Source organism: Seriola lalandi, unplaced genomic scaffold, assembly GCF_002814215.2.
Source record: "Seriola lalandi dorsalis isolate HSWRI2012SDOR001 ecotype SW California unplaced genomic scaffold, Sedor1 jcf7180002054947, whole genome shotgun sequence".
Taxonomy (NCBI): Eukaryota; Metazoa; Chordata; class Actinopteri; order Carangiformes; family Carangidae; genus Seriola; species Seriola lalandi.
In genome coordinates this window covers 1159657-1174218 of record NW_019525498.1, presented here as the reverse complement: position 1 = coordinate 1174218, position 14562 = coordinate 1159657, and the positions used below count along the sequence as shown (strand labels likewise).

General features: G+C 41.0%; 2 protein-coding genes across 6 annotated transcripts; one reads left to right on the top strand and one right to left on the bottom strand.

The window, feature by feature from the left end:
• The first annotated feature begins 30 nt into the window (after window positions 1–30).
• ginm1 (glycoprotein integral membrane 1) lies at window positions 31–5876 on the top strand. The gene is made up of 8 exons (XM_023394371.2): window positions 31–189; window positions 358–429; window positions 546–645; window positions 1359–1513; window positions 1748–1907; window positions 2024–2250; window positions 2837–3000; window positions 3183–5876. Exons 1-8 carry the CDS (start codon window positions 106–108, stop codon window positions 3286–3288), a joined length of 1068 nt encoding a protein of 355 aa, XP_023250139.1. The 5' UTR covers window positions 31–105; the 3' UTR covers window positions 3289–5876.
• Window positions 5877–6765: 889 nt separating this feature from the next.
• Window positions 6766–14197, bottom strand: katna1 (katanin p60 (ATPase containing) subunit A 1). Of its 5 annotated transcripts, none has more exons than XM_023394369.2 (12): window positions 14059–14176; window positions 13884–13918; window positions 12193–12355; window positions 11958–12097; window positions 10185–10380; window positions 9841–9956; window positions 9517–9622; window positions 9281–9439; window positions 9040–9166; window positions 8767–8901; window positions 7772–7898; window positions 6766–7478 (listed from the first exon to the last, which is right to left on the bottom strand). In XM_023394369.2, exons 3-12 carry the CDS (start codon window positions 12352–12354, stop codon window positions 7280–7282), a joined length of 1467 nt encoding a protein of 488 aa, XP_023250137.1. In that variant the 5' UTR covers window position 12355; window positions 13884–13918; window positions 14059–14176; the 3' UTR covers window positions 6766–7279. The 5 variants fall into 5 exon arrangements, with proteins under 5 accessions (XP_023250137.1, XP_023250135.1, XP_023250136.1 ...); XM_023394367.2 differs by having other exon boundaries at window positions 13835–13918; window positions 14059–14175; XM_023394368.2 differs by lacking the exon at window positions 13884–13918 and having other exon boundaries at window positions 14059–14197.
• Window positions 14198–14562: the final 365 nt, after the last annotated feature.

Genomic DNA, 14562 nt, shown 5'->3' with positions numbered 1-14562 from the left:
AGAGTGTTTGGGATATCCCGCACGCATGCGCAGTTCATATGTCTTGCTCAATGTTTTTGTTGTAGCTATCTCGCCGCTGTTAAGTTAAGTCGCCACAAAATAGAAATGACAGGGCCAGCGGTTTGTCTTGTGTTTGTTCTTTTTGCCTTAGTAACGTCCACAGAGTCGTCACCCGGGCAGCTGAATACGGTAAGACCCAAAGCGACGGCAAACATTGAGCCAATATGATGATGTTGACGTTAGCATAGCGTTAGCTTACTGATCGAGTCATATCCTGACTGGCAGACATGATGGTGTTAACCCCCACGTCTCTTTGTTTTTTCTTTTTATGTGATTTTTAATTATTGATGCCTATAGGAAAACATCCTGATCAACGTGACAGCAGGGACTTTGGCGGACACGCAGTTGCAAGACTCCAACAACTTACAGGTGCACAGTATAAGTCCACTTAATAAGCAAAGGTCCAGACTAAGGTGTGTCCTTTTCCATGGATTTCGAAATCCAACAAATCAGCCAAGCCTCAACACTGTCGTTTGATCTTTCAGATAAATTTAAACATATCGGTGGGTGAGGAGCAGGTGTTGGTCAATGACATCCCAGTGGAACTGTCAGGGGTCACCAGGTTCAACTGTCAAGCACTTCTCTGTGAGTATTCATCACATCAGTAAGATGTTCACCGGTTATGATTAGTACAAGTATTAAACCATAATTTAAACAGTTCACCTGTTACAAATCAATTATTTTTGTTATAGTGCAGCAGATAACTGTAATCATTTTTGAAATGAGGATACAAGCACTTTTTTTTTTTCCAAGATGGCGCAGCAGGAATGGCAGCCTGTTACAACAGCTCCTGCTCAGTGTTGAATTGTTTCTCTCTTTCTCTATCGGTGTGTCTCACCTACATGTGCTCTATGGGCACACATAATCTCGTGGTGTTTGCACTGGCTGTTTCCTGTTTACACCAGGAAACAGCTGATGGCACTGCATAACTAGGCACTGTGTCCTGGAGAGAGACCCAACATCCCCCGTTCCAAGGAGGATTTGTGCCAAGCTTAGCACTTGTACCCACATTTGAAAGATTTCCCTGAAATATGCAGTTATCTGCTGAACTATTACTACCTTTAAAAATTCAATGACGTTCTCCTTTATCTATATCACGTCATTATATTGTCAGTGCTTTAAAGTGTATGTCTCTCAAATGACAATAATAATTTGCTGTTGGAAGTTTACTTGATTAAGAACTGGAATGTTTAATTAATAATCAATTTTTTAAAATGAGTTACTGTTGTTTAATTGAGGGATAAATTCTTAGTTGTGTAGAAACTGAAGTCGATTTGTGTGTTTTTTTTTCCCCCCAGTGGACAGCATCAATGGAAGCAGTGAGTTTGAATCTGGGGACTTGGTGTCCACTGTCACCCGGGTGATGGTGAGCCAGAACCGGCTATACAGCGACTCAGAGGAGGTGGTGGCTCTGCAGGTGTTCAGTGAAGTAATAGAGATGGAGGGCAAAGAGGTACATGCTTTGTTTTGAAACTTGGTTCCAGTTGCTGAGAGAGTGTGTTGAAAAAACTATTGAAATGTATGTATGTACTGATGGTAGCCAACATCATCATCCTTCATGTTACTGCAGTACGCTTTGTTTTATTTTTGCTTTTTTACTACATGGCTAATCAACTACAGTAATATCATATGCAAAACAAAGTAATATTTGAATATGATTTCACACCATTGGGGTTTGAACATTTAGGTCCAGCAGCCTGACATGTGTGAGGTGAAGCTACTGATGAGCCCAGATTTCCAGAAGTTGGCTCAGTTCACCAATATCTACCCCATTGGACACAGTGAGATCTTCAGGGTTCCCAGGGAGAACGATGTGGTCGTCACTGATCCACCAAGCCCCAGAAAAAGTATGAAAACATGGTGCTTCTTCTGATCTTAATTACTGTTAAGCAGGTGCACAAGGTGATATTATTTTCTTATCTTTTACACTTTCTTTTTTTTTTCTTTCTTTTTTTAAAATCAGATGAAGATCAGCTGATCTCTCACACCACCAGCCAGTACCCCCTGAAGCACACAGAGACCACCCAGGAGGAGACGGCAGCTCCTGGGAAGCTCCCAGAGACTCCTCTGCGCATGGACCCCGACCTGCTGTATGATGTCAGATACGACGACGGACTCGATGACCGACCGAGCCAGCCGGATCAGATTCAGATGGAAACTCCACCCAAAGAATTTATATCATCTTACTCTGTAAGTAGAGTCTGATGTGAGAGCTGCTTGATGACATTCACAGTGTTTCAGGGGCGGAGTCACTGGGAACAAACACAGGAAGATCAGTTTACTGGGGGGAATGCACTGACATGGCTTTCAACCAACATGATGCAGCAGAGTGCCGAGCCCTCGTCTACCGAGCCGCTCTGTTTCCCTGCTGCTCTGAATATATTTAAATATCTATATTTATATTTGAATTTGTGTTCCCTGAAAGGCTGGAGTCTTAAGAGCTGGTTGCTCTACTGAGCTCCTATTTTTAGCTAGTTATTTTTTATCTACCATTTATTGCTGATGGATTGATGTATGGACTGATGGGATAGATGTTTTGTTTTATTTAGTTATTCCTTTCAGGGTTTTGGGATTTAGGTCTTTTGTGGCTGAAATTATATTTTGTACATGCAGTGACTCGACTCCTACTCACAAGCTTCTGAAGCTTATTGGTGTTTCCCATTTTCACCCATTACTATTATTATGTTTGTATACATGTTTTCTATTCTTTATTTCTGATTTGTTTGAATTAAAATGAGATGATGATGATGATGATGATGATCCGTTTGGTCTTCAGGCCATGTGTCAGTGGGTGGAGAAGGTGCGAGAGCGTCTGAGGCGCTTCTGCTCCGAGTCCCTGCCTCTCTTCTTCCTGGTCATGTGGGTGGTGGTGATCGGCGTCGTGGGATCAGCCGTCATAGTCAAGATCTTGGACATGTTCTTCCCAGCGTGTGAACACAAGTGAGTTTGGCGAATCTGTGAATCCCTCAGAGCTTTATTTAGCGGGACAATCAGGTGGGGCAGTTGGAGCCTTTGGTGGGGCATTGCTGGTCCCTGATTGTCTTCAACATCTCTGTATAACTCTTATATTTATATATACTTATATATTTCTCTCTCTCTTTTTTTTTGTTTTTTTTTTAAAGGCACATTTTTCACCTAAACCCCGTCACCCTGATCCCAGAGGATGAGAAACACACTCTGCTGGAGAACATAGAGATAGAAGCGGAGGGAGAAGAGAAGAAGCCCTGAAAGGGGATTGGCTCGACCACTACCTTTGTTTTCAGTTTGTTGTTGTTTATTCTTTAACCTTGGTTCCTATGTTAGGGTTTCAGCATGGCCTGGTTTTGTCCCTCGCTTATATTCAGACTTTAATCACTCGCATTTCACTTCAATTTACGCACATAAGCCACGAACAGGGGGGGTTGCTTTAAAGCCATCAGATTGACTGAACTCAGTTTCCTGGTTTAATGATAGTTCACATCCCTCTGATTTAGTCACATGATCACAGTGAGTGGTTTACAGTGATGTCAGCTAAGAGCAGTCACGTGAAGTCCCACTCGTTATTAGAGTATCAGAGCATACGTGAGTATTAGAGAAAAGAAATGAGCATAGACAACCAAACTCTTTGCTGTGATTGGTCAGGCAGAGTTTGTGAAAAGCCACTTTTATTAAGTCACAAATGATGATGCACTTTGTTTCTTGTCCAGCTCAGTAACAAGTTACTTTTTAATCAGCAATGACCTCGAGTACTTTTTGTTTTTCTCCAAAACACGCCAGAGCAAAGAGGCTTATTCTTCCAAATATTTTGGAAACATTTAGCAACAGCTCTTTATGAAGATCATCTGATCCAAGCTTTTAAAGGAACAGTTCTACACTTCTGTGTCCTGGGTGGGACGTGAGAGTCATTGCTCCTCATTTGTGGTGCCTCCGCTGCAGCACAGGGTGAGTTCTCAGATTTGCTGTGGCTGGAGAGTAAAGCACTCGCCCTGTGTTTGTTGATGATATACAGAGATCCCAAAACGGTTCCACACTCATCAGGCTCCTCCATTTTTATTCATCAGCTGTCTACTGGTAGGTCAGTGGGACATGCAGTAGGTCAAGTTGGTAGTGAATTTTTTCGAACTGCTGGACTCGTGGAGGAAACTACTTCAGTCACTTAACGTTTAATTCAAACTGTTTATTTTCGTTTATTTAGTTTGTTTTTTTTTTTTACTTTTGTCCAACATTTGAGAACAAAAGTTAGAATTTTGAATAAAAGTAACAGCCCCAACTCCAGGAAGTCAGCACTTGATCCTTTCATCCCAAACCGTAGACCTAGTCTTATAAGCCGACATTGACGACACGTCTTGAAAGTGGAAAAAATGGAAGTGATATGCAGCAGAAGATCAAAAGCTTCATAGCGACACAGTTTTGTCAAAGTTTGTTTTTTTTTCGTTGTTGTATCATGTCACCAAAACTTAGCAACGCGCACCAGAACAGTCACTAGCTTAGGAAAAACAAGTTTAACAAATGAATCGGAACAAACTGAACATTTTAGCAGATGCATCCAGTGATTTGGAGTTTTTCTGTTCACTGAAAATACTTTCTGTCTGTAGCAGTTCTGTACAGGTCTCATTGGTTTTCTCACATTATTGTTATTTTCCAAAACTGCGCCCCACTGCTGAGTGGTGAAGGAAACAAGTGCACTAAAGTGAATTTATTGGAAATGTGTTTATTTAGTATGAGCCAGGTGGTGTCTGCGGATCTGTCAGACAATAATGGTTTGTCGTCACAGACAGCTCTGATGAAGTGAGGTAATATTTCAACCTTAAAAAAAAAAAGATGCAGGTCATTGTCTCATTATAAAGCTTGTGTCTGCACATCGGGTGATTGCCCCCCCCCCACACACACACACACACACACACACACCACTTTAAAACTGGGTCTGAATGTCACTACTGAAGAGAAGTCCTGTCGTCCAGAGTTGAGGTTCAGATGTTGATTGTCATTCTTCTCAGTGACTGTTTTATGGATCCTATGACTGAAGACAGGGATTATAATTTATTCTACTTTGGTTAATTGTGTGTGTGACTTTCTTTTTTTTATTAACGGAGAGTGAAAGTGAGGTTGTTCAGATTGTCAGTGCACTCTAAATGAAGACAGATTAAAGACAAATTCCTGCTTTAACTGGACCGATGTAAAATACAGTGGTTGTACAGGACGTGATCAGAAATTCAAAGTGTAAACTGGAGTTGAACCTGCATGGATGTTCATGTTTTCTTTATTTTGTGTGTGTGTGGTAAATCTTATGATTTATAGACCAGAGTGACTGAGATGAGGATCAGTCCCAGTAGGCTGTGTGTGAGGGACCAAAGCAGACTGGGGCAGGATATTGTGGGTTTTATTAATTCAAAACTCAGCAAGCGTCAGTGTGTCTTCTTTTTTTTTTTTTATTTCAGATCTTAATTGTCACGCTTAAATAAAGTAAAAAAAAAAAAAAAACCCAAAACAAACAAAAAAACATGTGAGTTTGTGAAACTCAGAGCAGCTGAGACTTTCTCTCCGTCTCTCCCCAGGGTTCAGTTAAGCTGCAGGATGCATGACGTGCTGCGTTAGCAAAAGGTGCATGTGTAGTGTAGCTTGTGAATGCAGTTTGCTGTTCTGTCAGCAGGTTATACATTAAAACTAGGAAACTGCATGATGACTCAAAACAACTCAACCTGTCAAGTGTACGCCTCCAAGTCCAAACTGATGCACTGAATAGAGACGTGCTGAATTAGCCTGTAAGGCCAACGATGTGCCAGGCATGAATTCAGATGTGTTGCTGAAGAATAAAACAAACAATATTTTTAATTTGAGATGTTTGTCTGCATTAACTCCATGAATTACAGCTGGACTGTGTATCACCTGATGACATGTCACATTTCTGTATTGTCTGATTGTGTTTGTGCAAGCTGAGAGAGCACAACATGAACATTTTGTTTTCAGAACGACCATGTGGACGTGTGTAATCTAACGGTTCCCCTCGGACATCTAATGTGATTCAATTCAATTCTATTTTATTTGTAAACCACCAAATGATAATATACAACAATTCTGACCAGGAAATTTGATTGGAGGGTTGTGTTGTGAGTATTTGCAGCACATGTTGTTTAATTGATGAAGATATTTTCTGAATTTGTTTTGTGTTTTCTTAAGTTGCAGTGCTTTGCGGTGCCATGAGCTCCGTACACATCCCGGTCACAATTCTTTAATAACTGCAATGTTTGTATTCATGTGCAAAAAAAAAAAAAAAAGCCAATATATCATAATACAATTATCGCCTCAAAAATGTGGAATTGGTGTGAATCTATTAAATATTTTTACAGGAGGAAATTACTGATGCACCTATTTATCAAGAGTTAAAAGTACATTCAACTGTGTGGTCACTATCTGAAACCCACAGGCCAAACCAATCACACACCACTTCCTGCAACCAAGTGATTTCTCCCACGGCTCATCTGGACGCCTTAGACACAGCACGACTCAAAACGAGGATTATCAGTCACGCCCCAAAAAATATTGCAACTACTTTTCACACCAGCAGCATCTAGAAACTGACAGCTGCCTGGATGATCGTATGGTTCTGTGTGAGTCCATGTCAGGCCAACTACAGCCATGAAATCATGTCTAGAACAACAACAGTCACAAGGCTCAAAATACCATCCAGCAGCCGACACAACAAATGAACTTACATGTGAGACACTGTTAACATCCATAAACACTTGTTAAATTTATTCATAGAAATACCTTGTTAGTGTTGTGTTCATAAAAATTTGCATCAACAAAAATGCGAAACAACCACACGCGTCAATTTCACATAAAATTAAGTGCATCGACAAAAAAACAAAAACAAATACAGGAACGACAGTTTGTAGAATCAAAGAATCTCATTGTGAGACACGATGGTACAAAGCAACTGATATGACACTTAAGAAGGTCAATTAACTTGGTTTTGAGAGTTTTGAAACATTTTGCAATTGAAATTTATTTCCAGTGAAAGTGAAAAAATCTGCAACTTTTCACCTTTTTCACTTTTCTAGATTTTCAAAACATAATTTTTCGACAGGAAGAGGTTCTACTTATTTACCTGATGTAATATTTCACCTAACTGCTTCAGACACATACTCAGCCACCACCATGAAACCACACACACACACACATACACACACACACTCTCACACTCTCTCACACACACACACACACCTTTTTTTTTTTTTTTTCAGCAAGACCCAAACTCTTCGATCCACTTCTCGTACTTCTCCAGGTCGGCTGCAGACACAGATTTGGACACTTTCCTCAGAGCCGACTCAAAGTCCTCCATGGTGGTGGGCATGTGCATCTCGTCCCGGGAAATGTTGCGGATCTCTTCTGGTGTGAGGCCCTCGATTCTTCGCCTCATGGCCATCAGAGAGGCGTCCCTGCAGCATCGAACAACAGTTTAATTTCAACCAGTGTGACCACAGATTTCAGTAGAGGCTTTAAACCACATGCATCTCTCAGCTCTCGCTTGTATGGTGCTCATCTGAAATCCTTCCGACCTTCAGTTTTTCAGGAAAGCTCTACCAGTGCGCCTTGTTGTATCTACTCTATTGTATATCTCTTAGCTACGACATAGATCTTATTCTGTGTAAATGTGTTGTTTTGTCTCTGTGCTGTTTGTAAAAGAAGCTACTGGGAAGACAGTCGACTTTATTTTGAAGATCGGTTTAACCTGCAAACGTTGGTGATGTCGGCTCCTGAGTAACCCTCCATCTGGTCCGCGATCTTGTCCAAATTCACATCGCCGGCCAGCTCCAGTTCCTTCAGGTTGATCCTGAGCAGCTCCACTCGCCCCTTGGCTGCAAACATAAAGGACACGGTGAAGTGGAGAAGCCAGGAAGCTCTTTGGTTTTTGGGGGGGATGAGCACCTCTAACCCCTGATCCCACACTCTGCAGTTATTAAGGGTGCAGTTACAGTTTTTCTGAATCGCTTTGATGCAACTCACAACTCTTAATGCAGCTCTCAAAACAGTTCATGCATTTCTCATAACAGTCCTACTGAATGTTTGTGTTCAGTCAAGGCTTTACTGAGATATCGTGTCCATGAGAATGGGACGGACGGACAACCTGAAAACAATATGCTGACTGACACAATGGAACCACTATGGAAGAGAGAAGAGCTTTAGATTGAGAACATGGTTTATCCAAACATTTAGTGTTTGGCATTGGATGCAAATACTTGATTTTGAGATGTGTTTATATTCAGTGCAGCGTTTTGTTTTGCAGCAAATATGTGGCACTTTGCATTTTGTATGAACAATTTTTGGATTTGTGAAAGAGTTTTTTAAAAAAAGAAAAGAAAATGTGTCACAGAACATAATTTAGGAAAGCAAAATGATAGACATGGAACTATGCGTTGAAAAATAGACAAAGGCAATTCATTTATATTTGAAGAAAGTTTAAGGTGATTTGAAAACACTGATGCAGCAGGACAGTTTCATCGTGGGTGAGAGGTCTGTCGTTCTATCTGATGAAGGTACAAACTGTTTTCACGTGTCAGATGAGAAATCACAATGAGAAATCGTCTTTGGTCGTGAACTATGTGCGGATACAGGAAGTTTGTACAAACACAATGAGAAATGCTGATTTGTGTGGGGGAATGATGAACTGTTTTGAGAACGGCAGTAAGAGAGGTAAATTAGAGTAAATGAGAGAAATGACTGTACTTGAAGGCAGAGGGATGTAGATCCTCTTCTCCAGCCGTCTCCTCAGCGCCTCATCGATGTCCCATGGGAAGTTGGTGGCAGCCAGGACCATGACCATCTTTGACGGGTCGTCGTTTTCTGATGCTCCACCGACACCTGAGCGACAGCAATGACAGAGAACGCCTCTGAAAACTAACGCTTCGATCAGACGTGACTGCAGTTAAAACAGCTGACACATATCAAAAACACTGGGAAAATACATTTGTGTATAAGGAGGCGTCACTGGTGTTGTACCATCCATCTGCACCAGCAGCTCCGCCTTGACTCTCCGGCTGGCCTCATGCTCCTCGGACGTCCCTCTGCGGCTGCACATGGAGTCAATTTCATCGATGAAGATTGTAGTGGGAGCGTAAAAACGTGCCTGCACGAGCACAAACACAACGACTGAGTCCAGGAGAAATCTCAAAGGGGACACATACTCTCCCGACAACATGAACAGCCATGACACCCAAACATGTCGCGCGTGTGAGCTCACCATTTCAAACAGGAGGCGAACCAGCTTCTCAGACTCCCCTCTGTACTTGGAGGTGAGAGTCGATGAGGAAACGTTGAAGAATGTGGTTCTGCATTCGGTAGCGACGGCTTTGGCCAAAAGTGTTTTCCCTGTGCCCGGAGGTCCGACCATGAGCACCCCCTGAGGTAAGACGTGAGTCCCATGTTAGAGTGAAACATATAACAAGAGAAGTCAGATTAAATCTCCTCAGTCGGTACCTTCCATGGTCTTCGTATGCCTTTGAAAAATGCTGGCATCCACATGGGCAACACGACCGCTTCTTTCAGCAGTTTTTTTGCATCTTCCAAGTCTGCGATGTTGTCCCTGCAGAAACAGGTTAAACAGATGCTGGTTATCATGTAGTACTTCTGCAGATGTGGCAGGCTGCTTTTGGCTCTAGGTCTTTTTCCTGCTCATATATTTATATGATTTAATCTCTTGTCGAGTGCGGAGACAGTTCTGGGACATGCATGGGAATTTATACACGACATGACAGGAATATAGGCTCATGTCTTCTCACACACTAAATTGTAAAAACATACCATTTAACGTTTGGATTCTGAGATATAATATCTCTCTCCAGAGCTTCCACAAGGTCTTTGTCATATCCTGTCCCGTCAAACTTTTTCACTTCCTTCTCCTGGACTTCTGCTTTGTTCTGAAAGGGAGACACAACACATGATCACTGTTCCCTGCTCCCTGAATGAAACCCACGTGGTCAGTTTTCTCCCACACAAAAAACTGGAAGGACAGGCTCGGCATGGATGCGGGTACAAAGGAGCAGCACGAGGACAGTGTTTAATCAACAACGCAAATAGTTGTGTCTGATTATATGTTCTCTAATATAATGACGGAGAAGGTTGTGCATTCTTTCACAATCGTTCACCTTATCCTCCTTTGTTTTGCCAGTGGCTTCCTTTGCCTCCTTCTTTTCTTTGCCCTTGGAGACTTTGCTTCTGTCCCCGTTGGCCCCCCGAGGCGAGTGCCTCTGCTGGGCCCTCACAGCCACGCTCAGCCGGTTGTTTGGAGGCTTGCTTTCTTTATAGGGGTTAGTAGGCCGCCTGACGGGACAAGGAGAGTGTCTGGGAAAGGAAAAGAGGGAAATGGGGATATTAACAATGGATTATAAGTAATTAGTCCTGTCAGCATTAATCTGACTAATCAATATTTTCATATGACTGCGGTCATATGGTGCTTTTTTTCTTATGTTTTTCACTGTGGTTTGAAAGGTGGCGTGACGTGTGCATGAGTGAGTGTATGTAAATAGGTGTGTGCCAGGAACAAGCTGGTGATCGGTGCAGTTTCTGCAGTTGTAGCTGATTGGCTCGCTGTAGCACCACAACACTTATGGTTCTAACAATACACACACTCATTTTATCTTCATCAAAAAAAAATTACATCTCCCGCGATTTGGATATTGCATTTGGCCGTATTGCGAATTCGATTACATTTCGATTTATTGTGCAGCCATAGACATAAGGAACCAAGATGGCACGTCTGAGCTGCAAGGGGAGAGAACCACGTCTTCGTCCTGGCACATCCATGTACCTTTTTATAGTTGATGTACTTTGGTTTTGTTATATTTGGGCAGGTTATGTTGATGTTTTGTTTCTATAGAGATTTGTTTCGTTTGTTATTTTGGCCTTTGTCCAATCCACTCATCTCATGTTGAAAAGTACTTTGTAAATAAAAACACCAGTTCACAGTCTAGTAATTTGTTCCTGTGGCTGCTTGGGACGATGGTGTATTCATGATGTGTGGACATAACAATATTCTGTTTTGCATTTTTGCATCAAGGTTGTTATTGTGCCTTTGTGTATATGTGTGTGTGTGTGTGTGTATATCTGCATGGTTATTTATAGGATGTTGGCATATTTGCAGTTGTGATGTTGGGTTTTGCTCTGTGTTTTCCTGTTTCCTGTTCCGCTCACCTGTCCAGGAACTGCAGATGGAAATGAGCAAGTAGCTAAATCTGGTACGAGCATCGTTCTCTTTTTTGCCATTAATGTATTTTGTACATGATCCCTGATATAAATTAACTTTCAAGTCATGCATTTTTATCATTCCAAACAATTATATTACTCACAATATGTGTGGCTGTGCTTTTACTCATGCCAGAGCACTAATGAGTGCTGTAACTAGCTTTGGACTGGACTAACAACAACAACACTAGAAAGGCTAAGGCAATAATTTTCTGAATGTGTCTGTGGTATATTTATTGCGGCATTGGAAGTGTAAAAGCTTATTTAAATAATATAACACCATAAATAACTGATTAAAAGACTTCAACACAACACTTGTTGAGGAAATACTCAACAAGTGTATTAATGCAGCAAGAAAAACAAAAAAAGACCCAACCAACCGAACAAAGAGGCAGTGTGAGGTTTACAGGCCACCTTTCCACAGGGCAGAGCAGGAACAAACCAGACTCACATCAGGGACTCAAGTCTGCTAATCTCCATCATATGACTGTGTCAGGCTATTGTTCACAGACAAACGGCTCATACAACCCCCGACCACAGAGTGGTGAACGGCAAAGGTGAACAGTGAACGAGGTCTACAAAGTTCAGAAGGTATAAAAATAGATTTTAACAGTGAAGAAAGAAAATGGATGAAAGTTAGAAAATTAAGATTGTGTATAAAGAACCAAGTCTCATACCTCGGCTCCACATGTACAGGCCTTATGTCACAATCATCGTGGTTACTGGGTTTAGCAGGCGTCGTGTCCAGCTGAAAGTTCTCCAGAGTTGACATTATATCCTGAACCTGTCGATTCTCTTCACTAATTTCTTGCCACAACTGAGAAACAAACACACGCATCAGAAAAGCCAAATTCCCTTGATTATGATCTGATAGGTTTTTGAACTGTTTTTTTTTTTTTATGTCATATTTACCTGCTGCCATCTCTGCTGAAAACTGCTGTCCCGCACGGTGTACAAATACTTTTTGATTTGTTCTAGTAATCCATGATAAAGGACACTGGCCGAGTTGTAGTTTCCCAGCAAGGCGTATTCGCGGGCCAGCTTCACGTTCTCACTGATTTCTCGAAGACTCATGCTGCCGTGCAAACACAGACAACAGTTCAGCCCACCAACGTAATGCTAAATATATAAAACAATGATTGATATTTGACTACATAACGACAGTTTTTGGTTGAACCATTTATCTATATCCTTGCTGATGTGTAACATTTTATAATTGGCATTAGCAATTTCATCAATAGAGGAAAAATGTGTGCATTAAAATGTAGAGAGGGATTTCTGTTTCAAATCATGAATCATTCAATCATTAAATTGCCAAACCTTGTCTTTCATTGGTAAGGTATTGTGGTACGGAATAATTTTATCTTAACTGAATCCAGGAAAAAGTATAATGCAGGAGACATTTTTTACAACAAGTTCACTAGAAATACCTTCAACATTATCAGGTTTGAAGAACTGTTTTTTTCCTCCACCTTCGATTTTTTTTGATAAATTTAATTTGCTTTGTCCTCACTTTCTTTAGAAATTCACATCATCAGTATTGGCACATACTGACCTTAACCTCCTAGGACCTGGCGTCCACATATGTGGACCTCACATTTTGGGTTCTCTAGAAGACCACAATACTAACTTTTTCTCAACAAGGGCTTGGTGACCACATATGAGGATATTATACTGCCACTCAGTAATCGAAATTTAAAACTAATGTCCTCATATGTGGACATCATTTTTCTCAGGTCCCAATCAGCCTAAATAGCAAAGAGAAATTAAAAATGCACGCCATGCAAGAGTTCGGGTCTTAGGAGGTTAAAAAAAAAAAAACCATATATATATATATATAAATAAGTTAGTGTTTGCAAAGCACATATTGTGAGCCATGTTGTTTTTTGCTGCCGGATGCTACCGGTCAGCTCAGGTGTCATTTATTTAGTATGTCTTTATGTTTTAGAAAGGGTCTGACTTGCATCAGACTTATCTATGAGCAGAATTTAGACTGGATCAACTTTACAGACCAGTCTGAAATATCTTTGTGAAACCAGGTTTAAGTTTTGTATGAAGAGGTCAGACTAGTGCATCCCTAATTTTCTTACCAGTTTCCTGATAACAGAACATGGCCTGTCTTACTACAAAGACAAATGTATTCTAATGGTGGTAAAAAAATAAAAATAAAAACTGTTCCAAGTTTTAAATCCTTCTTGTGATAATGTGAGAGTGAACTAGCAAAGCAACGCTTTTGTTTGCCGTTATTTGGACCATCACTCTTTGCTGCCGTCGGGTCATCGTAAGGCTAAAGAAAAACATACAAATCCATGCTATGTTACAGGTAGTCTTTCACGTTAACTTGGTGCAGTGTTTACATTATATAAGCACAGTTTTAAGTCTTTTTCTGTGACACACAAAGCAACAGGGTTGTTAGTGTTGCTCAGGATTAGCCGAGTCTCGCCCAACTGACTCACAAATGTTTGAGTCAAAATGCGACACAAACGTAGAGATGCTAGCTCCCGGTATTTTACTAAAGTATTCCCCGGTTACGTTGAAAACATATTAACTTAACTGTTTACTCTACACGGTACACTGTTGACGTTGTTACTACTCAGCCTCACTTTGAATTTCAAGCCGGGTGGATGGTTTCCCCTCTCTGGTACAGACAGAAAAAAAAAGTTTTAAAGCGATATCTTCTCATAACTCGACGAACACAACTGGTTCGTGTAAATCTACGTGGAGTTAACGTATAAAAATTGTCACACAAAACCAGTTTGTACCGGGTTTATACTCAACTTTTCAGTTGAACACACGCAGAGTCCTCACAGCGGTTTGTGACGAGTTCCGCTGTGGCAGTTCAAAGAGTGACAACTTATCGAAGACAGCCGAAAGAAACCGAACGGGACGAACGAGCTGTCGACGTTTACAGTTCAACTGATATAGTGCGGAAGTCGGCGACGGCGCACGTTCGGTATGCAAATCAAACGAGCTGGAGAAAAAGTTTTGATTTCCGCTCTAAACTTTCAAAGTAAAACCGAGTAACTTTCCCAACGGTACGTTACGGAAGTGGATTACGCCCACGTGTGATTTTCTTTATTTCTTTATTTATTTTTAATTCTGACTTAAATCTCAGAAAGAAAAGAAGAGAAAGAAAAGGAAAGAAAAGGAAAAAATTAATAAATGTTATACATATACACACATATACATACATACACACATACCTACACATAAATGTGTCTGCCCTTGTTTATTGCCAGACGGTGCTCACTCTGTACATGGTCTTTCTCAGGTTCTTATCAG

Bases quoted from the DNA above. Each gene is read 5' to 3' on its own strand.
- ginm1 (XM_023394371.2), top strand. From the start codon at position 106: ATGACAGGGCCAGCGGTTTGTCTTGTGTTTGTTCTTTTTGCCTTAGTA. The intron at 1,908-2,023 runs GTATGAAAACAT...TTTTAAAATCAG, and splicing joins TCCACCAAGCCCCAGAAAAA to ATGAAGATCAGCTGATCTCT. The intron at 2,251-2,836 runs GTAAGTAGAGTC...TTTGGTCTTCAG, and splicing joins AATTTATATCATCTTACTCT to GCCATGTGTCAGTGGGTGGA.
- katna1 (XM_023394368.2), bottom strand. From the start codon at position 12,354: ATGAGTCTTCGAGAAATCAGTGAGAACGTGAAGCTGGCCCGCGAATAC. The intron at 9,957-10,184 runs GTGAACGATTGT...TCTCCCTTTCAG, and splicing joins GCAAAACAAAGGAGGATAAG to AACAAAGCAGAAGTCCAGGA. The intron at 9,440-9,516 runs GTACCGACTGAG...GTCTTACCTCAG, and splicing joins GCATACGAAGACCATGGAAG to GGGGTGCTCATGGTCGGACC.